At 33.3% G+C, this 24,975-nt stretch overlaps 1 protein-coding gene across 1 annotated transcript; it reads right to left on the bottom strand.

Moving 5' to 3' along the window:
• Positions 1 to 967: 967 nt before the first annotated feature.
• LOC132545731 (CTP synthase 1-like) lies at positions 968 to 21,729 on the bottom strand. Its single transcript, XM_060209420.1, has 16 exons — positions 21,709 to 21,729; positions 20,308 to 20,525; positions 19,340 to 19,510; positions 17,535 to 17,635; positions 17,218 to 17,337; positions 16,664 to 16,747; positions 12,568 to 12,648; positions 12,054 to 12,211; positions 10,994 to 11,126; positions 10,451 to 10,539; positions 8,389 to 8,483; positions 7,292 to 7,398; positions 6,789 to 6,885; positions 5,951 to 6,006; positions 4,672 to 4,768; positions 968 to 4,313 (listed from the first exon to the last, which is right to left on the bottom strand). Exons 2-16 carry the CDS (start codon positions 20,471 to 20,473, stop codon positions 4,024 to 4,026), a joined length of 1,845 nt encoding a protein of 614 aa, XP_060065403.1. The 5' UTR covers positions 20,474 to 20,525; positions 21,709 to 21,729; the 3' UTR covers positions 968 to 4,023.
• Positions 21,730 to 24,975: the final 3,246 nt, after the last annotated feature.

Genomic DNA, 24,975 nt, shown 5'->3' with positions numbered 1-24,975 from the left:
GTTGTTTATTATATGTGTGTACAGAGTATATTGTGGGGTATGTTTAGTATCTGTTGTTTATTATATGTGTGTACAGAGTATATTGTGGGGTATGTTTAGTATCTGTTGTTTATTATATGTGTGTACAGAGTATATTGTGGGGTATGTTTAGTATCTGTTGTTTATTATATGTGTGTACAGAGTATATTGTGGGGTATGTTTAGTATCTGTTGTTTATTATATGTGTGTACAGAGTATATTGTGGGGTATGTTTAGTATCTGTTGTTTATTATATGTGTGTACAGAGTATATTGTGGGGTATGTTTAGTATCTGTTGTTTATTATATGTGTGTACAGAGTATATTGTGGGGTATGTTTAGTATCTGTTGTTTATTATATGTGTGTACAGAGTATATTGTGGGGTATGTTTAGTATCTGTTGTTTATTATATGTGTGTACAGAGTATATTGTGGGGTATGTTTAGTATCTTTTGTTTATTATATGTGTGTACAGAGTATATTGTGGGGTATGTTTAGTATCTGTTGTTTATTATATGTGTGTACAGAGTATATTGTGGGGTATGTTAACTTGCTAGATTTGGTGTCTGTTGTTTGTTTATTATATGTGAGTACAGAGTATAATGTTGAATTATATGTTATCATGACTCTGTATGTGCTTTGCTACAATTATTTTACCAAATACACCATGAAAAGTTCTGGTCGTTCTGTTTAGTGTTGTTAGATGATACCAGTTACCATTGCCATTATACCTTGTTATGATCACACTGATGGTTCTGATAAGTAAATGTTTACAACCTTGTTTGCTGCTCTGAATAAGTTTTTGATTTCAGGGTACTAATGGAAAACTTTGGATCTGACTTATTGAACTATAAATATTGGTTTATGTATCTAAGTTATAGCAGTAAAAAGGGGCGGACCATGTAGGATATATATATTCTCTACATATCAACAACACAAACTCGTAGCTAAACACGGAATAATCTGAGATTTATTGATAAATTACATAATACAGAGAACAATTATCCTTTCAAACAACTTTCACACAGTAACCAGTCTATAATGCCAATATGGCTAATTGGTTTACACATGTATAACCACTGTTATAACCCAGTATTTACATATGAAGATTATTCCTACACATGTATAACCACTGTTATAACCCAGTATTTACATATGAAGATTATTTCTACACATGTATACCCACTGTTATAACCCAGTATTTACATCTGAAGATTATTCCTCCATCCACATTTATCTCCACACTAAAACTGTACACAATGCACTCCCATATCACAGAAGAAAAGAATGTTCTTTTACATAGTGAAAAGTAATGCTAAGGGTTTAGCAAGGTCAACGACTTTTTCTCAACATTTAACTTCAGAATAAACAATTATTGAAACAGATAGCCAGGTGAGATCACATTATTCAGGTAACTTCAATGGCTAGGTAGATGGCTTCATAAAAAATCCCCAAAACTATACATGTATATATCTTGGAAATTTGAATTATTTTTTTTTCTGAAAAACCCACTACAAGCTTAAGACATACACTATGTCCTTCAATACCTGATCAAATCTAGTTGTCACCTGGCTCTCCGATCAGAATGTCTGTAACACTGGCACAATAATGATATTATACAGAGGATTGGTATTTATTTTCTCCACTTTATCAAAGTACATTAACATTCGACTAACCAAACCTTGTGACATGTGCTTTAAAATTTTACTTCAGAATGGACTACCCCCCTATACTACTATTTTGATAATCTGACAATCAGATGAATATCCTATTGAAGCGATGAAAACTGCAGCAGACATGGGAAAAGAATGTTATGATACAATCAGCTCTAAACATTGTCACAAAGTCTGTATGGCACATAAAGAGACAAATGCATTCCTCCTAACAATCTATTGGTTGGTAAATTGTTCTTAAAATAGAATATCACACACACACATATATTTACAATTATCAAATACAGTGAACTCGTTACAAATAACAGATATTTCTGCAAAGCTTTATCGTGGATATTGCATGATAATATAAGCAAACATCTATTTAAAGAAAATAATTGAAAATCTAGAAACTTCATAATCAAATCTGAAAACGCTTGGTGTTGTAATGTAGTTCACAACACCATGTAACTCCTGATGGAAACCTTGTACTGTTAATATGCTTGAATCTCCAACAATTCCACCATTTTACTCTTCACTCTATACAGTGTACCATCATAGCCGACTAAATCATAAACACACTCATCAATATAGTTATCACATATACAGGCTTTTAATTTCCTGAATTTTGTTAAGCAATCTGAAAATGAAGAATTTTTACTGTCAGTAAGCCAGTGGGCCAAGTGAAACGTACCATAATTAACTACTGATGAAGCAAGTCATTATTCATCAGATATGTATATATAATAAATATCTGCTGGTTAATCAAAAGACAAATCCTCAAACTACAGATAGATGAATGCAAGCTATAGATCATAAAGCACATGTTACATCAATCCATTCAAAAGGAATACCTCCAATATTAACAAAGTATGTCAGAGTTTTGACGTCACTAACGCACATACAGAGCTTAGAACTCATTTATGAGGGTAGTGTATATCCAGCCTCTTGCTCTCTCATACGAAAACACATTTTTGACACATAAAAATGAAGAAAATTGATTTTGCATCAAAACAAAGTAGTAAATACAAAAAAAAAAAAAAGAAAACATTCAAAATATTATAAAATTAATAACTGGCACCAAAGGGTGTAAAGATTTAAATGCTTTGGTCAGAAAAAATAAAATCTTGGTCGGGAGAAGATACTATATACTGGCATGTAACACTCAAAAGTTTGAAATTTTATATTTTATGATTGGAATTAAAAAGCTAACAATAAAAATAAACAAAACAGGCAATTAAATGTAGATGAATATTTTTCTACAGACTTTGAAATGCTTTGTTAAATCTCATCAATACAGTCACAGGTTAACACTCAAAAAATTCAATCTCAAACAGAGTCTTTTTATGGAAAACAAAACAGAGATAAATTGATAGATAAATACAAGTTTTTAAAAATGAGTCGGTGTAATTCTGAAATATGAAGAAAATCAAAGAATCTTGTAAATGCAATACAGAATCTCATATATTTTACAGACAATGGTTTCCATAAAAATATCCAATCTGGGCCAGTCCAACAGATAATATTCACATGTAGAGTACCCCATGTTTTCATAACTTCTCTTTATCATTCACTGAATATGTGTATGGTTTTATTTCTGACTCTATACATCTTCATATACTGGTTATAAGTAAAGTGAGCACCAGCAAAATTTAAAATCAACAGTTACTAAAGAAACTAAAAATCTCAACATCAACAGGATCCTTTCTTCCTTTTATCTCTCTCACTTTCTGATTTATCAAACTTCTGAAACCCGTATGTGATTTGGGAAGGTTATGCAGCTCTCTAATTTTGTGTCAAAATCAATTTTTCCAATTGAGATTATATCAATATCACAAAAAAGTGTCGTACTGTGCAATGGTACATCGATCTCACCTGTAAGACTTAGCTGGCTCTTGCATAAGCAGTTGAAACGGTTAGACCACTTGAACCTGCACGAAAAACACCAGGTACAGATTGGGATGAAGGCTGGACTGAGGAATGTTTGCCACATGCAGATTAAGGGGTCCAGCCGTACCTATGTAAGTTTTCAGAATTTCAGCGTAAAATAGGGTTGGAGCAATCACATATTTTCAGAAAGGATTGTGTGATTATGGATGAGTGAAATATCAGGAAATTCCGAAAATGTGCATTTTGAATTTTACATAAATCAGGTCCAACATCCAGTACATGTGCATTCGTGTATAGTGGAATAATTCCAGATCACCTGAACCGTTTCAACCAAGGTACACAAATGTGACCTTATTTCTGTAAACTATATTATAATGTTCTTACTGCTGAGTTATCTCCCCTCTGCAATGATACATCAACCTCACCAGGTTAGAAATATTCCTGTAAACTTTATGATGTTCTGTCTAGACAGCAACCTCAGCCTTTCCTTTTGGTGAGTTTTCTGATGAAGATGATTTGCTACTTTGAGAGAATGAGCTCATTTGAAGGTTTTGTACAATAGAAGCAAGTTCCTCATCGTCTGAAAGGTTTCCCTCGCTGTACGATAGATGTGGTGACAGTCTGTAGCCTCTTGCAGCAAAATTGGAGAGTTTTCCACAGGACGCCAACAGGAGCCCTAGGTATGGGGGCGATGGCTTCAGTGGTCGGGATATGTACTCAGGATGGTATTGCACAGCCACAAAGTACTGGTGATCTTTAAAAAGTAAAAATAAAATTCTGTTAGATAGTAGAATCAGATAAATAAGATACTACAGTTAAAGACAAGAGATTTATTCTATATTACATGAATATCAATCAATTTTCCATACATAACTATAATTCATTATCAAAAATTTTTCGAAAGTGCCTGTATTATCAAATGTAAAATTCAATACAATATTGCTTATTATATGCATATAATCACAATTTCTTCTAACATTTCTCATAATATATTACAACAGTACTTCAATTCCTCTATAAATTTCCATCTTTATTATTACTGATTCCACTTTAGAATTTCTTTAAAAATCCTCATCATTATGAGCTGGATTGGAAAAAGAACAAAAACCTACTCTCAAGTTCTAAAATCTCCATCCTTTGTCCATCCTCACTTCGTCCTACAAATTTCATTCCTCGATCCTCAAAGTCTTTGATGTATTTTGGATTTACCTGTTGAAGAGATCAATATATATTTGATAAATCCATGAATAAAGTGCTTCAAAACTATGTTAATATCATGAAGACAGGATGTCACACAACTTTTCTGTGATATATGGCATACCTTCAAAGTAAAGGAACAGTGGCACACTTCTGTCTGAATGATTGTGTGGCATAGTTATCAAATCTCCAATAATTTAACAAAACAAATAAGGGATCCAAGAGGATTCTAGGAGTCCACCATTGGTCTTTATTTTTTTCTTTAAAACTTTAATCTGTCCATTATTTTTGCTCTTCATTGTATGACATTTAAAATACCTCTTAAAAATTTTAAAAGAAATAACAGCCATTTTGCTTTTTCTGATCAGTCTCAAAATCAGAAGGGTACAAAATCTGTGAAGCATCCAGCCAATGTTTCTCAAGAAATAGTGATAACAAACTTTATTAATAAAAAATGACCACCTGTATGGCATTTTGTTTTTTTGTCCAGTGAAAATTCTGACCAGCACAACTTGAGTCCAATTTTAGAAGAATCCATCTAGTATTCAACAAGAAACATTCAAAACAAACTTTCATTGTGAGAATCCAAGACAGCAGCTTGTCAGCCACTTTGTTTTTCACAGTGGTTCAAATAGAAAAGGGAAAAACTCCAGACAAATGCAAACCTAAATATGAAATCTGGGAAAAATACATATTTCTGAAGAAAAAGTGATAACAAATTTTCATGGTCCAACTAGACACTAATTTCAGAATGATCCCTCTAGTATTTCATAGACATACAATAACAAACTTTCATTGTGAGAATCAAAGATGGCTGCTTGTCAGTCATTTTATTTTCCTCATCTGTTCCAAAATTAAAAGGACACAACTAGGGACAAAAGTATACCTACATATGAAAGAGGTCCATCGAGTACTCTACAAGAAATAGTGATAACAACTTTCATTGTCAAGATCTAAGATGGCTATCTGTCCAGTAATTCCTTTTTCTGATCAGTTTGGAAATTACAATGGCACAATTTACCCAAGGACTCCTTCATGTTTGAGAAAGACCCATCCTGTACCATCAAGAAATAGTGATAAAATTATTTTCTATGGATAAATGGATGGACCACAGATGTAGGGGTATTTGAATAGCCCACCATCTGATGACCATGGGCTAAAATGATTACCGATGGATCAATCACTCGGAAATACCTCATATCGATGACGATGTCTTTCCTCCACAAAAGGTGCATTCCCATACAGTTTCTCTGAGGAACAAGAACAAAGATGTTAATTCTGGGCAATAAAAATTTTTGTGATATGCCAGTTAGTGCTACATTCCATTTACAGTTTAGTTTATTTGTTTTCATCTCTTTGACCGACTTGTTGTTATGGCCTGCTAAGACTTACTACAATTACTGAGGTCACATAGAGGACTAATATCAATTTCTGTTACAACTGACACCTGTTTACTTAAATAAGGAAATATAGATATCAGAAAAGCTGCGTCTTTTTGTTATAAAACAGTCAATGTACCATATATTCTTAATTATGAGCCCCATCTTTTCCCCTCGCGAGTCGAGTGTGCAGCTTAGAAGTGGACAAAGAAAAAATTGGCAGGATGGAAAAAACAAAAAATAAACCAAAAAACAACAGGAAGTGTACCAGTATAGCAATACAGCACATGCTCGTCACTTGTTAGTGACTGAAACAGATCGTCTAGAACTGTCATTTGCAATCATGTACAAGATCATTTGAAGATTGAAATAAAAATAACATTCTAACATTCAACACCAGTAGGGCTTATAACCTGGAAAATAAGGTACTATTTATTGCACAAAAATGTCTAATACTATTGAAACAAGTTGTTTATTACATTGATAATATATGTACATTTTACACAGTGTGTACTGTAAACAGTTAATATAGAGGGACAATGCATATCAGTGTTAGTTTGGCAGGTGACTAGGCATGGACTTATTGTCAGATAATTACAGTATATCTCACAACTGCTAATAGTCAAAGTTGATTATGATATACTATAACTTACTCATAACAGAATTTTCCGTTTTGAAGAGTGTTGTGCGTTTGCCTAGCCTCATTGTGGCACCCATGTGTCCTGTATTGTGCTCAGGCATATCAATTACCTGAAAACAGATTTAATTTTAAAATGTAATTTTTGTAAAGCCAACTTTCTGATATTCTATGTCATATTTCCTTCTTATTTTTATAAGTTCAAGCAACCTTAATACTATGGGACAAATAAACATTTAACAATTTGAGTCTGTTTGTTTTTTCACTTTTATAGTCAAACTTTAAATAATATTTTATCTGTAGTTGATATAAATACGACACTTTATTAAAACAGGTACTCCATACATGCCCCTCAATAGAATGGTTGGGGCACTGAGCTTTCAACAAAAGAAACTGAAAATGAAGACAAAATAATACCCTTCCTCCCACACTCCCTAAACTACACACACCTACCATATTCTGTAAGTTCAATTTTAACATTGACTTTGACCATGAATTGATATTGAAAATGTTGTTTACCACAGGGTGCTTAGTATGTGGGTCCACCTCTGTAGAGTGGGCATCACTCCAACCAAGTTCATTGCGGGCGAACTCTATGGCTGCACACTGTAAGCCCAGACATACTCCTAAAAAAAAGAGGTGAAGTAAGAAAACCTCAGAGTTCCTACCTAGCCTGACATAGCAAGGAATAAATGGAATCAGAAGGCAATATTTCTTCTGATATAGAATACTAGCATATTTTTTTATCAAAAGTCATTGATTCCAACTAAAACTGTCATTGTATGTTATTGCTGCAAATAAAATACCAGTTATTTTCACGGGGGTGATATCTTGGATAATTTGCAGTATACAAAAGTGATTGAGAATATTTATTCCATGAAATAATGAGACACTTGTGTATGTCTTTTCACATCAACAGCATGATATTTTAATTCGTTAAAATATAACTTGATCCTTTGAAAAGAAAATCACAAAACTTTTGACTCACGAAAATGACCAGCTACAACTCAATATGATGAAAAATGATTTCTGTAAAAAGTTAACCTGACCTTGATGTTTGACAGAAACATGGTTATAAATAGTCTTTCTAGAGCAATAACCATTTGTTACTTATATTCTGCTACATCCATGCACAAGTAAAATTTTTCAGAAATTGAGAATGTTGTAGATTATTCAGTACATTCTTTTGAATAAGGAATGGGCTTTTATGAAGAGCAATATCTCTTACCCTGCAGTTTGAAGATTAGGAATATTGAATTAGGACACAAAGAAAATGTAAGGACTGCTACAACATTACTATCAACAATGATATTCTGCTTCTTTTCCATTGTTTTCTAAATGGATGAATTAATATCAAATTGATAGTGTTGCTTGCAAAATCTATTTTATTTTCATTTTAAAACCTTGAATTGTGCAATAAAAACACATTTCAGTTATATGAAATTTTCATTATTAATTTCTTAAATTATATAGGACAGTTCCTATCAACTAGATGGAGTGTAGAGACCAGTTGACCAGTGGCTTTGTATTATACTTCTATAAGATAGCATGCAGACTTCTCCATACAAAATATCCACAATATATATATATTGGTAGAAGTTGTAAATTTCACTTACCTAGGAAAGGGACATTTTTTGTTCTGGCCCAATTTGTGGCCAGTATCTTTCCTTCTGTTCCTCGTACACCAAATCCACCAGGCACCAGGATACCACTAAATCAGAAAAAACAATGAAATCCACCAGGCATCAGGATACCACTAAATCAGAAAAAACAATGAAATCCACCAGGCACCAGGATACCACTAAATCAGAAAAAACAATCCACCAGGCATCAGGATACCACTAAATCAGAAAAAACAATGAAATCCACCAGGCACCAGGATACCACTAAATCAGAAAAAACAATGAAATCCACCAGGCATCAGGATACCACTAAATCAGAAAAAACAATCCACCAGGCATCAGGATACCACTAAATCAGAAAAAACAATGAAATCCACCAGGCATCAGGATACCACTAAATCAGAAAAAACAATGAAATCCACCAGGCATCAGGATACCACTAAATCAGAAAAAACAATCCACCAGGCATCAGGATACCACTAAATCAGAAAAAACAATGAAATCCACCAGGCATCAGGATACCACTAAATCAGAAAAAACAATGAAATCCACCAGGCACTAGGATACCACTAAATCAGAAAAAACAATCCACCAGGCATCAGGATACCACTAAATCAGAAAAAACAATGAAATCCACCAGGCATCAGGATACCACTAAATCAGAAAAAACAATGAAATCCACCAGGCATCAGGATACCACTAAATCAGAAAAAACAATCCACCAGGCATCAGGATACCATTAAATCAGAAAAAACAATGAAATCCACCAGGCACCAGGATACCACTAAATCAGAAAAAACAATGAAATCCACCAGGCATCAGGATACCACTAAATCAGAAAAAACAATCCACCAGGCATCAGGATACCACTAAATCAGAAAAAACAATCCACCAGGCATCAGGATACCACTAAATCAGAAAAAACAATCCACCAGGCATCAGGATACCACTAAATCAGAAAAAACATCAATACCACTAAATCAGAAAAAACAATGAAATCATCAGGATACCACTAAATCAGAAAAAACAATGAAATCCACCAGGCATCAGGATACCACTAAATCAGAAAAAACAATCCACCAGGCATCAGGATACCACTAAATCAGAAAAAACAATCCACCAGGCATCAGGATACCACTAAATCAGAAAAAACAATGAAATCCACCAGGCACCAGGATACCACTAAATCAGAAAAAACAATCCACCAGGCATCAGGATACCACTAAATCAGAAAAAACAATCCACCAGGCATCAGGATAGAAAAAACCAGGATTAAATCAGAAAAAACAATGAAATCCACCAGGCACCAGGATACCACTAAATCAGAAAAAACAATGAAATCCACCAGGCATCAGGATACCACTAAATCAGAAAAAAACAATGATGAAATCTACCACATCTCAAAGACATTGATCCAACATTGAGATCTGTGGAAAACTTTCAGACACTCAAAGAAAAAACAGGATTGTAAGGAATTCCTTCAATAATTGTGAAAGAAAAATTGCCACAAAACTACCATGGAACTGTTAATTTTCACAAGATTTATTTTCGTTGATTTTCTGGGTCATCTTTGTCCACAAATTTGTGTTAGAATTCGTACCTAGGTACAAGTAGATTTATTGTGCTACATTCAAATAAATTCAATTAAAACCACCAAAATTGAGCCCCACAAAATATATGATTTCACATATCATGTTAACACAAGCCAAGTGATGACGATAAAACAGGGGAAATGTCTAGACCAAAAGCAGTCTAAAATAATGAAATAGAAAAGTATATGCTTAACTTTACCTCTAGTGTAAAAAAAGATTTTCAACACCTTTTTTAAACGTTTTTATTCTTGAAGAAAAATTGCAGTTGGACCAAAATTTATATCATGTGGAAAGTTTTTGAAAGAAAACAAAATCAGAATTTACTGAATTGAGTAAGCATTCACAATCTAATCAAGAAATGCACTTAAAAGAATGAAAACAAACTGAAATATGAATTTGGCAAAATAACATGATTGGGAGGCAACTTATTTTCGAATGTAATAAGTGCTTGATTGTGTACATACTTAGAGCTAACAAGTTGATGCCAGGCCTCATGGTATTTAGATGGATTCTCCTTCAACATGTCTGTTTCCAGGTGTGTTGCCTCTATGTACTGTAAATAATAGCATTCATTACTTAATATCAGATCAAACAGAAGTGTGATTCTTTATGAATGTGTGAACAAAAGAGGGTACTTAGTGTCAGAGGGCTGTACATATGTTAAGTCTGTGACTGACAAAGGGGACCTAGTGTTACAGGGGTGTATACTCACTCTGAGGTTAAGTCTGTGACTGACAGAGAGGACCTGGTGATACAGGGGTGTATACTCACCCTGAGGTTAAGTCTGTGACTGACAGAGAGGACCTAGTGTTATAGGGGTGTATACTCACCCTGAGGTTAAGTCTGTGACTGACAGAGAGGACCTAATGTTACAGGGGTGTATACTCACTCTGAGGTTAAATCTGTGACTGACAGAGAGGACCTAGTGTTATAGGGGTGTATACTCACCCTGAGGTTAAGTCTGTGACTGACAGAGAGGACCTAGTGTTACAGGGGTGTATACTCACTCTGAGGTTAAGTCTGTGACTGACAGATAGGGAAGAGTGCTTTAGGGCCTTTATCACCGAGGCGTAGGCATCTTCTAGTCGTGTATACTTGCCAACAAGGGCAATGGTTACCTCCTTCAGCATGCGGTCATATCTGTAAACAAAAGAGAAACTTTTCATCTAAGTAGCCAGTATCAATCACAGAAAATGTTAAGAATACTAAAGGTACATGTAATGTTTTTGCCTCCAGCAGTACCTACCCTTGTTGAACTCCCTCTTGTGAATGTCAGACACCATAAATCTATTCACTAGTAATGAAAATGTTTGATTTAAAAGCTACAATTTTATGTTCTCTAAAGGACCGCTCCGAGAGTAGTTGTTAAAAACTTAATAATTTGTGCCCTATAAACAGGGGTTTAATATCTTTAAAATGAGTATTGTGTTTCAATTTTTTTTCCTTCTTACTTTCATTTCTTAAAAATGATTCAGTTTATTCATCGTACAAATAGTGTGGCATCTCAGAATGATACTTATGATGTATCATCCCCATTGATCCTTCGTTACTGTACATTACCATAGTTGTAAATCTAAATTTAGAACTCTTCACACTTAAATAAAATATGTATTTTTTTTCAATTTAAATACAACTTTGTTATTCATTCAGTACATATATTTTAGGTTTATAAATTCATCAATATGCCAAATGGGTAAACTTGGATAAGTGCTAGTTGATCAGCATTGTACAATCACAGTATTTAGGAGAAATGATTAAAAAGCTCAGGCCAGAAGTACAAAGCTCTGGGGAATATATTCACTTCTTTTTTTACTAAATCAGTTATAAACAGTGAAGTTAGTGATTTTTATTTTGGGTTAGAATTCAAGGTAAAGAGCAGACCTCTCCCATTACATGTAAAATACAATTTCAAGGCACATATTCCTTCAAATGTTTCTTAAGTCAGATCATTTGTATTAAGGAAAGAAACAATCCAATACTATTTCAGTTATAAAACACTAAAATTGTTATAATTAATGTTTATAATACTGGTCTCATCTGTCTAAAGGAACACAGATAAAGTTGTACCTGTCAGCCAGATCCCGCCATTTATACATGATGTTACCAATGTGGGGCTTGGACAGCTGTGCCATCTTTAGTCGTTCAATAAGATAGGACGACACGCCCTGCTCTTGTAAGAGTATGGGAACACGATAAATGGAGGACACATCGTGGATGGAAAACACCTGGAGATTAACAAATGAAACATTACCTCATGAAATTTTCCGATATGTTAATATCTTCAATTAAACACAATCTGGTAGAATTTACATTCAACACACACAAAAACCATTTACTACAACTTCAGCATTAACACTCGCACAATTTAACACAACTGGACAGAATTTACCATGAACATTTATGATTGAACACTTTTTGATAAAAATCTCCTCCTTACCTTATGTTTCAATACATACTCCCTTAATGTCATTCAGCAAACAGAAAATTGTTTCCAAAACCCAAATAATACTTAGTGTAATGCTAAATTTCCAGATCCCCTACACACTAACATATATATGAAATATCTGTATGACAACACTACCTGTTCAGGTTCTACGTGACAAAACAAGGAGATTTTTGATTTCACCGAGTCCTCCACTGGATTCTGAGAGCGACAAACAATCTGTAAAAAACAAATATACAAATTTATTAAATCATGATTATATCAACAATATTATCTATAAATTAACATTATATCAACACCATTACCTATAAATTAACATCACATCAACACTATTATCTATAAATTAACATCACATCAACACTATTATCTATAAATTAACGTCATATCAACACTATTACCTATAAATTAACATCACATCAACACTATTATCTATAAATTAACGTCACATCAACACTATTATCTATAAATCAACATCACATCAACACTATTACCTATAAATTAACATCACATCAACACTATTACCTATAAATTAACAACACATCAACACTATTATCTATAAATTAACATCACATCAACACTATTATCAATAAATTAACATCACATCAACACTATTACCTATAAATTAACAACACATCAACACTATTATCTATAAATCAACATCATATCAACACTATTACCTATAAATTAACAACACATCAACACTATTATCAATAATATACATCACATCAAAATTAACAACTATTATCTATAAATCAACATTATATCAACACTATTACCTATAAATTAACATCATATCAACACTATTACCTATAAATTAACAACACATCAACACTATTATCTATAAATTAACAACACATCAACACTATTAGGTATCTATAAATTAACGTCACATCAACACTATTATCTATAAATTAACAACACATCAACACTATTAGGTATCTATAAATTAACGTCACATCAACACTATTATCTATAAATTAACATCATATCAACACTATTACCTATAAATTAACAACACATCAACACTATTATCTATAAATTAACATCACATCAACACTATTATCAATAAATTAACATCACATCAACACTATTATCTATAAATTAACAATACATCAACACTATTATCTATAAATCAACATCAGATCAACACTATTACCTATAAATTAACAACACATCAACACTATTATCTATAAATTAACATCACATCAACACTATTATCAATAAATTAACATCACATCAACACTATTACCTATAAATTAACAACACATCAACACTATTATCTATAAATCAACATCATATCAACACTATTACCTATAAATTAACAACACATCAACACTATTATCAATAAATTAACATCACATCAACACTATTACCTATAAATTAACAACACATCAACACTATTATCTATAAATCAACATCATATCAACACTATTACCTATAAATTAACAACACATCAACACTATTATCTATAAATTAACATCACATCAACACTATTATCTATAAATTAACATCACATCAACACTATTATCTATAAATTAACGTCACATCAACACTATTATCAATAAATCAACATCACATCAACACTATTACCTATAAATTAACAACACATCAACACTATTATCTATAAATTAACAATACATCAACACTATTACCTATAAATTAACGTCACATCAACACTATTATCTATAAATTAACGTCACATCAACACTATTATCTATAAATCAACATCACATCAACACTATTACCTATAAATTAACATCACATCAACACTATTATCTATAAATTAACAACACATCAACACTATTATCTATAAATTAACAACACATCAACACTATTATCTATAAATTAACATCACATCAACACTATTATCTATAAATTAACATCATATCAACACTATTATCTATAAATTAACATCATATCAACACTATTATCTATAAATTAACATCACATCAACACTATTACCTATAAATTAACATTATATCAACACTATTACCTATAAATTAACAACACATCAACACTATTACCTATAAATTAACGTCACATCAACACTATTATCTATAAATTAACATTATATCAACACTATTATCTATAAATTAACATCATATCAACACTATTATCTATAAATTAACATCATATCAACACTATTACCTATAAATTAACATCACATCAACACTATTACATAAATTAACATCATCAACACTATTATCTATAAATTAACATCAACACTATTACCTATAAATTAACACATCATTATCTATAAATTAACATCATATCAACACTATTACCTATAAATTAACATCACATCAACACTATTACCTATAAATTAACATTATATCAACACTATTACCTATAAATTAACATCACATCAACACTATTATCTATAAATTAACATCATATCAATTAACATCATATCAAATTATAAATTAACATCACATCAACACTACCATATAAATTAACATCACATCAACACTATTACCTATAAATTAACATCATATCAACACTATTATCTATAAATTAACATCATATCAACACTATTATCTATAAATTAACGTCACATCAACACTATTATCTATAAATTAACATTATATCAACACTATTACCTATAAATTAACAACACATCAACACTATTACCTATAAATTAACAACATATCAACACTATTATCTATAAATTAATGTCACATCAACACTATTACCTATAAATTAACAACACATCAACACTATTATCTATAAATTAACATCATATCAACACTATTACCTATAAATTAACATCACATCAACACTATTATCTATAAATTAACAACACATCAACACTATTAGGTATCTATAAATTAACAACACATCAACACTATTAGGTATCTATAAATTAACATCACATCAACACTATTATCTATAAATTAACATCATATCAACACTATTATCTATAAATTAACAACACATCAACACTATTATCTATAAATTAACAACACATCAACACTATTATCTATAAATCAACATCACATCAACACTATTATCTATAAATTAACATCATATCAACACTATTATCTATAAATTAACATCACATCAACACTATTACCTATAAATTAACATCACATCAACACTATTATCTATAAATTAACATCATATCAACACTATTATCTATAAATTAACATCACATCAACACTATTATCTATAAATTAACATCATATCAACACTATTACCTATAAATTAACATCACATCAACACTATTATCTATAAATTAACATCACATCAACACTATTATCTATAAATCAACATCACATCAACACTATTATCTATAAATTAACATCATATCAACACTATTATCTATAAATTAACATCACATCAACACTATTATCTATAAATTAACATCACATCAACACTATTATCTATAAATTAACATCACATCAACACTATTATCTATAAATTAACATTATATCAACACTATTATCTATAAATTAACATCACATCAACACTATTACTATAAATTAACAACACATCAACACTATTATCTATAAATAAATCCTTTCTGTAATTAATTGATCATGTGACTATAAACAATCATATGGTCTGAATTACACAAATAAAATCAATGTAGACACAAATAACTTTATAATTCTAACTTGAATTGATGTTTAATACATATTAATGTTCAAGGATTTTTTATTCTAATTTATCTTCAATTAAGTACAAAGATAAACTTTTATTTCCATTAAAAAAACATTATTTCTTTCCTCATGAAACACCCTCATTCTAACTGAACATTCATACAATTTCAAGAATTATTTCACATTAAAATCAAGTTCAATTTTATCCACCTATAAAAAAGTATACATCATTAGAAATACATTTTAAACAAATGAATTTTGTCACTATTGACTGAGCTCTACTTTTAACCTTAGGTATAATTCATTTGTGTACTTTTGTTCTGTTGATAGCTAGCCTAACAAACCGAAATTTGTAAAATACAACTAAACCAAGGAATCCAGGCATTGATGCTCCAACTTGTTTATTTATTTCACTGTCAAATGTAGTTTACATTTAAATGTAACAATAAAGTTTCATTTTATAATGAGAAACTGAAAATGTTTATTACCATCTAGATCAACCATGTACTTCCACTTTGCTATCATAAATGGGTTTACCATATCATATTTCAAGGGTTTAACTAGATCATGTACTACTACTGTGCTATAATATGTTTACTTCAACCATTAATACTTTTAAGAAGAAATCTTACCAGATCAGGACTGAGGCCTAGACCACGCAGTTCTCTCACACTGGACTGTGTCGGCTTGGATTTCTGCTCACCTGTAGCTTGTGGCTGTAGATGTAACAAAATCATTATCTCCCTTGTATTTTCAGTGTTTGACTGTTATATTTGTTCTTAACTCTAATCTTATTGTTTGGACTTTATACCAGTAGATTAGTCTGTACAAGTTGCCAGACATTTTGCTAGTAGATATACCTGGTAGATGTGACACCCGATTATTAAATAGATAACAAGTTTGAGAAATACCGGGTATTTATGGAATAACAATTCAAATCATCCACTCTTACCAGGGACTTTTAACATTTTTTTTACTGAAGCAGTTCTAATTGATAATTTTAATAGTACAATGGTTCTATGATGATGGACATTACGACTATCAATCATCAGATAGACTTGTGATGTATTATACTGAACTTTTTACAGGTAAATATGAATCTGTCGAGAAAACTGTATTGAGAATTGACGTCTGATTTTTTTCACTTTACCTATCATTTGAACCAGTAATTTTTTATAAACCTTACCTGTGGAACAAGACTGACATGGACCAGGCAGTAGTCTTCCCTTTTCACACGGAACTGAAAGAACTGGCGAAAGCCTTCAATGAAAGGCATGCCTTCTATATCACCGATAGTGCCCCCAAGCTGTCAACAGAAGAGTAAATGCTTAAACCTTCTGGTTTGGTACAGTTTTATAAGAAACAGCTATTGCTTACAAGATTAAACAATTACTGAATACAACAGTATTCATATATCCACAGGTCTAAGACATTACCCATAATACCCTGCTTTTGAATTCAGGAAGTCAATTATCAAGCACTTAAATATATTAAAGCACTGACCTCTACTATACAGACTTCTGGCTGCATGTTGTCTCCGTCTACTGGTATCTTTGCCACTCTCTCCACCCATTCCTGTATAGCATCCGTAATGTGGGGCACAACTAAAAACAGACATTACAAAAGGTTCTGTAACATCTACACAATTTTGTGTTGCAGCGATCAATGTTCACTAATAACAATGTATATGCTACTTTGAGTAGAACAATTTATAGTACTGTATTCGAAGCCTAAAGATGATAAGTTAGAGATATGTAATGAAGGGCCTCCCTATAACTGCTACAAGCTATCACCTATATAGGTTTATTAATCCTGTTACATGGGTTAACAGTAATACTCCTACCAGTTTAAATTGGTTTCAAATCTGGATACAGATTATGGTTTTAGAATGATAACCTGTCTATAAAGACAATTGACTTTGCTCCTGATGTAAAAAATTTAAAGTAATTCAACCTTTCAATAATGGCCACTTGTGTTAGTTCCTGAATAAAATTAATGATAAATGGACCTTTACATCAAGGCCATTCATCTTCCTCAAAATCTAATTACTTTGGAAGCTGAGGTATAATCTATAGTAACTGAATCTCTCTATAAAGGCCAGCTGCTTACTGAGACTAATTGTTTTGATGTAGCACTAATCCTAAGGCCACCTGTCCATAAAGACCACTTTTATCTGACCATTATATACAGGTCAGCTTGACTTTGAGGCATAACCGACTTATATTTAAACCAATCAATAATCAATTATACTTATTTTTCTTCACTGCAGTGTTCTTATCCCCTAGCTGCAGTGTTAAGTCACTTCACAGGTTAAACTTCTTCAAAAATCACAGATATTGCACAAATGGTGAGACTCAGAATTGTTGTATTTATCCAGCAATAAGAACAAGTCTAGTATTAAGCTCAAGCCTATAATTATTTACAGTAAAATAATAAACATGTTAATTGATGTTCTATTAGAAGCCAAGCCTGATGTTGGGTAATCTGTTGGTTCCCTGGGTTTACGACAGGATAAATACAGTAAGCCCACTCTGTTTTAACTGACTGAAGACATGATGATTGTAAGTCCGGAAATTAAAAAGTCAATGTCAGGAATTTAATTACTCAATTTTCTATTTAAGCACCATGGTAATGACACAATGATTTTATCAGAGGAGTTTATAGTACAACAAGCTGCTCGTAAACTGAAGCAAAGAAATTCTCTAGTCAATATTGATATCATTTTTTCACACCTCATTTCACAAAACTTATTGTCAACAACATATATTAAGATTTTGTTACAGATTCATGTCAGAATTTGTTGCATAAAATTTTGAAATTATAGGTGAAAACTTGTAAAGCATATAAAATACAACGATTCATATGGTTGATACCTTTATACCTGGTGATCATAAGCTTATAAATCATCCAAGCCTTTTATGCTTCTGTGCACATGTACAAACATTATGTTCAACAACATGCTTATCTATGAAATCTTATGAGTCAGACTTTATTTTAAAAAAGTTCTTGTTAGGACCTTTGCATGCGGTTAAGAGCTTGCCAAAACTCGGCTTCATTGATTTGGACTTAATGTGTTGTTCACCACTGTACCTGGTCATGACAGAATTTTGATGATTTGTAATATTATTAATAATTTAGCTTTATAACTCATGACCTTTCACGTCTTGTCACCATTTTGGCTTCAACGGTAAAATCTGAAAACATGTTTCCATAACTCAATTATTTACTCAAAGCTGTATGACACACAGACAATAGAGTGACTCACCATTACAACCCCTTATTGAGCTAATAATTGCATTAGTTCTCACCTTGCACTGTTTTTCCAAGATAATCTCCCCTTCTTTCCCTGTTGATGACATGTTGGTATATTTTACCAGTGGTGATGTTATTGTCACGGTGCAGCTTGATATCCATGAAGCGTTCATAATTACCAAGATCTAAATCTACTTCTCCACCATCATCCAACACAAACACCTCACCTGTAACACAGTCATTTTCCTCGATTCCTTTGTACAGATACACAATGGTTATCAGATGTAATGACAGTAAACTATGTATCTATTTATAGATACATTAATTTTGTTCATATCAACTTATTGTCATTAATAAAAAACAATACAAGAATTAGCTAAATGTTTCCACATTTCATTGATTAATTCCTAATACATCAATATATATATAAAACAGCCATCAATAAAGGTCAAAGTAGATTTTGACTAAAGTCTCCTTTTTCACACCTAACTTATATTTTGTTATAGCAACCACAATCACCTACCTGAAAATACTTCACAGAATTCAAATAGATTTATTTCTTCTGACTGTATTTCATTTCAAAAATTGTTTTCCAGAACATTAGATAAAGCTGAAGTGTCATGCCCAAGGACAAACCATAACAGCATCAACCAGTTCATTTCTCACTTTCTGAGAAACAAGCTGCCAAAGGTAGGGAGCATTGCATCACACATCTCAGATTTTCACCTGAGGTTATCTTGACAAACACTCTAATCGATTAAGCTATTCAGACATGCCCACAACCACTCACCCCATCCACCACACTTTCCACCCTTGTCACACAAAAAATGAGAAGGAAACAACATGTCTAATAGGTATAAGAGGTTAACAAAGATGCATGAATTAAAATAGTTTATATATTTGCCAGGTATATATGTGTACTGAAGAAATGATGTTAAATACAGGTTATAATTTATTATCATTTATACTGATTAATCAAAATACAATTTAATGGGTACTGACAAGACTTAAATCTAGGACTTACCATGTTCATACGGAGAGAATGTGCCTGCATCAATGTTGATGTACGGGTCAATTTTGATGGAGGTGACTCTGATGCCACAGGATTTGAGAATGACCCCTAGACTGCTGGCGATGACACCTTTGCCAATACCACTAATTACCCCTCCTGTTACTAGTATATACTTCATACCTCCTCCCACCACTTTTCTTACAAGATTCGCCAGTGTGATTTCAGTGTGCCTAAAAAAATTAATCCTTACATAAATGTTCAATTACATTCATCCTGTATAGTTCAATCCAGAACAAAAATTTTCTTTGTTAATCTTTTGTGTTACGATGTCCAAATATATAGACATACAAGTCTATATATATATATTAGTTGTTTTTTCATAAGCTTCAGCACGTTAGATGGCCCTGTATTTATCATGCAATAACTGATTAAGCAGTGGGGCCAAACAAAGCAGAATGGGTTTATTACTGGACAACTGATCAGAATTTGTAAACTGTTCTACTAAAACTCAAATAATCATTCTTATTACTAAGTATAATGTATCAGCCTTTTTCATCACATTAGTCAAGGTAAATGCAGCTCTATTGTCAGGATAAGATTACGTACATCATGTCATGTAAAAACCCATAGACATAGTTTGAATTATTTTTCATTTCCAGAATAAGTCATTTTATTTCTTTATTTTTCCTGTCAATTAGAATGAACAAAACAGAGTATGAGTATTTGTTCTTACAAACATCCATATATAGGTTCAAGTCATATATCATGTCTATTTGCAGTTACTATTTTTAAATCCATAACGTACTTAAAAAACCCTCCATACAAAAACCAAAGGGGACAAGACCCTCTGTACAAAAACCAAAGGGGACGAAAATGACATAGTCAAGCGGGTGGGATTATTCGTAGGAAAATGAAATAGCGTATGCTTTTAATTCTGCAGAACAACAATATTTTTATTAAAAGATATGATCCTTCATTGTGTCATGTAGGTCGGAACGAAGGAGATCTGATATATACTTGTATAATGTGCTCTCAGCTGTAACATCGAACAGTTGAAATTAGCGACCGTCTAGCGACCGACTTGGTAATCTTACCGTAGAATTGTTTCACATATACATATCTTTTCTCGCTTAATCGAGATATAAAAAAAATGAACAAAATGTAAATCATGATCACATTGAACTTAACATATCTTTTTAACTCATAACTTCAACAGCTGATTGGCAGCGCACACAGATAAACACCACGTGTCTGTCCAATATTAACACGCGTTTTGAATGATAATAGCTATAATTTCCGTTTTTACTGATTAAGTAGAAAAACCAAACAAAATAAATATCGTTAACACATATTGTGATCAACAAGAAGAAACAAAAACGCTTTTTTTCCGTGTTTTTTCCCACGAGACATTACCTTGCCTTCTCGTCAGAATAGTTCGTCCGTTCGTACTGTTGGCGGGTATCTGTGGAACAGTCCGAGATAACCCGAATGTTGTGAAGAGTAATTGACGATCCGGACGATTGGTTCCGGAGGCGAACTTTTGCAAATGATATTTATCACTTTAACCAACATGATGTGTTTATATATATATATGTTGATAATATTGGAACAAACATTAGATTACCCATCAATGTTTTAGGAAGTACGTCCTGCTTTATGCAATATAATGAGAGAAAAGATATAACTAATTTAGAATTACACATACTGGCTTACAAAAATACTAACTTTTCCATTTGAGCAACATATAAGGTGGTCTCTTAGAACTTTGAAAGCAGACGCAGAGTAGACTTTTATAATGTAACATAATAGGAGTGGGGAAATGCATAGAAAGACCCGGCCAGGGTTCAAAGACGGATGCAGTAATATTCTCATACATGGTTATTGACGATAATAAAAAAAAAAAAAAAAAAATGATTTTATGAAACCTTTTGGTAGATATATAGTCAGCATTGCTGTGAATCCAGAATTGCAATTTATATATACTTGTATATAATGTACGTGAAAACAGAGACATTCATTTCGGATGTAGTGTATTAATTTGTGACTGGTCGTGTACTATCTGCAAAATCACATGCGGTTAGCAAGAACTTCTCTTAGCTAGGTATTAAGTGTCTGACTAGTAAACCAGAGGTCACAGATCTTCCCTTAGCAAGGTGTTTAGTGTCTGACTAGTAAACCAGAGGTCACAGAACTTCCCTTAGCTAGGTGTGTAGTGTCTGACTAGTAAACCAGAGGTCGCAGAACTTTCCTTAGCTAGGTGTTTAGTGTCTGACTAGTAAACCAGAGGTCACAGAACTTCCCTTAGCTAGGTGTTTAGTGTCTGACTAGTAAACCAGAGGTCACAGAACTTCTCTTAGCTAGGTGTTTAGTGTCTGACTAGTAAACCAGAGGTCACAGAACCTCTCTTAGCTAGGTGTTTAGTGTCTGACTAGTAAACCAGAGGACACAGAACCTCTCTTAGCTAGGTGTGTAGTGTCTGACTAGTAAACCAGAGGTCACAGAACTTCCCTTAGCTAGGTGTTTAGTGTCTGACTAGTAAACCAGAGGACACAGAACCTCTCTTAGCTAGGTGTGTAGTGTCTGACTAGTAAACCAGAGGTCACAGAACTTCCCTTAGCTAGGTGTTTAGTGTCTGACTAGTAAGCCAGAGGTCACAGAACTTCCCTTAGCTAGGTGTTTAGTGTCTGACTAGTAAACCAGAGGTCACAGAACTTCTCTTATCTAGGTGTTTAGTGTCTGACTAGTAAACCAGAGGTCACAGAACTTCTCTTAGCTAGGTGTGTAGTGTCTGACTAGTAAACCAGAGGTCACAGAACTTCCCTTAGCTAGGTGTTTAGTGTCTGACTAGTAAACCAGAGGTCACAGAACTTCCCTTAGCTAGGTGTGTAGTGTCTGACTAGTAAACCAGAGGTCACAGAACTTCCCTTAGCTAGGTGTTTAGTGTCTGACTAGTAAACCAGAGGTCACAGAACTTCCCTTAGCTAGGTGTGTAGTGTCTGACTAGTAAACCAGAGGTCACAGAACTTCCCTTAGCTAGGTGTTTAGTGTCTGACTAGTAAACCAGAGGTCACAGAACTTCCCTTAGCTAGGTGTTTAGTGTCTGACTAGTAAAGTGTCTGACTAGTAAACCAGAGGTCACAGAACTTCTCTTATCTAGGTGTTTAGTGTCTGACTAGTAAACCAGAGGTCACAGAACTTCCCTTAGCTAGGTGTTTAGTGTCTGACTAGTAAACCAGAGGTCACAGAACTTCCCTTAGCTAGGTGTTTAGTGTCTGACTAGTAAACCAGAGGTCACAGAACTTCCCTTAGCTAGGTGTGTAGTGTCTGACTAGTAAACCAGAGGTCACAGAACTTCCCTTAGCTAGGTGTTTAATGTCTGACTAGTAAGCCAGAGGTCACAGAACTTCCCTTAGCTAGGTGTTTAGTGTCTGACTAGTAAACCAGAGGACAGAACTTCTCTTATCTAGGTGTTTAGTGTCTGACTAGTAAACCAGAGGTCACAGAACTTCTCTTAGCTAGGTGTGTAGTGTCTGACTAGTAAACCAGAGGTCACAGAACTTCCCTTAGCTAGGTGTGTAGTGTCTGACTAGTAAACCAGAGGTCACAGAACTTCCCTTAGCTAGGTGTTTAGTGTCTGACTAGTAAACCAGAGGTCACAGTACTTCCCTTAGCTAGGTGTTTAGTGTCTGACTAGTAAACCAGAGGTCACAGAACTTCCCTTAGCTAGGTGTTTAGTGTCTGACTAGTAAACCAGAGGTCACAGAACTTCCCTTAGCTAGGTGTGTAGTGTCTGACTAGTAAACCAGAGGTCACAGAACTTCCCTTAGCTAGGTGTGTAGTGTCCGACTAGTAAACCAGAGGACACAGAACCTCTCTTAGCTAGGTGTTTAGTGTCTGACTAGTAAACCAGAGGTCACAGAACTTCCCTTAGCTAGGTGTGTAGTGTCTGAATAGTAAACCAGAGGACACAGAACCTCTCTTAGCTAGGTGTTTAGTGTCTGACTAGTAAACCAGAGGTCACAGAACTTCTTTTAGCTAGGTGTGTAGTGTCTGACTAGTAAACCAGAGGTCACAGAACGTCCCTTAGCTAGGTGTTTAGTGTCTGACTAGTAAACCAGAGGTCACAGAACTTCCCTTAGCTAGGTGTTTAGTGTCTGACTAGTAAACCAGAGGTCACAGAACTTCCCTTAGCTAGGTGTGTAGTGTCTGACTAGTAAACCAGAGGTCACAGAACTTCCCTTAGCTAGGTGTTTAGTGTCTGACTAGTAAACCAGAGGTCACAGAACTTCCCTTTGCTAGGTGTTTAGTGTCTGACTAGTAAACCAGAGGTCACAGAACTTCCCTTAGCTCGGTGTGTAGTGTCTGACTAGTAAACCAGAGGTCACAGAACTTCCCTTAGCTAGGTGTTTAGTGTCTGACTAGTAAACCAGAGGTCACAGAACTTCTCTTAGCTAGGTGTTAAGTGTCTGACTTGTAAACCAGAGGTCGCAGAACCTCTCTTAGCTAGGTGTTTAGTGTCTGACTAGTAAGCCAGAGGTCACGGAATTAAAAATGACCTCAGACATTATTGGGTAGTGACTAGTCCAATCATCCTAAAAGACCTGCATGCAGATCATCATCTTATATCTTGTGTTATACAAGCTGAATGAAGCTATGTATGTTTATATGGAGTTGATCCTT

The sequence above is a fragment of the Ylistrum balloti genome, unplaced genomic scaffold, assembly GCF_031769215.1.
Source record: "Ylistrum balloti isolate Yb309-2 unplaced genomic scaffold, AGI_CSIRO_Ybal_v1 Utg369856, whole genome shotgun sequence".
NCBI lineage: Eukaryota > Metazoa > Mollusca > Bivalvia > Pectinida > Pectinidae > Ylistrum > Ylistrum balloti.
Note: the sequence above shows the minus strand (reverse complement) of the source record. Positions and strands in the feature narration are given on the sequence as shown.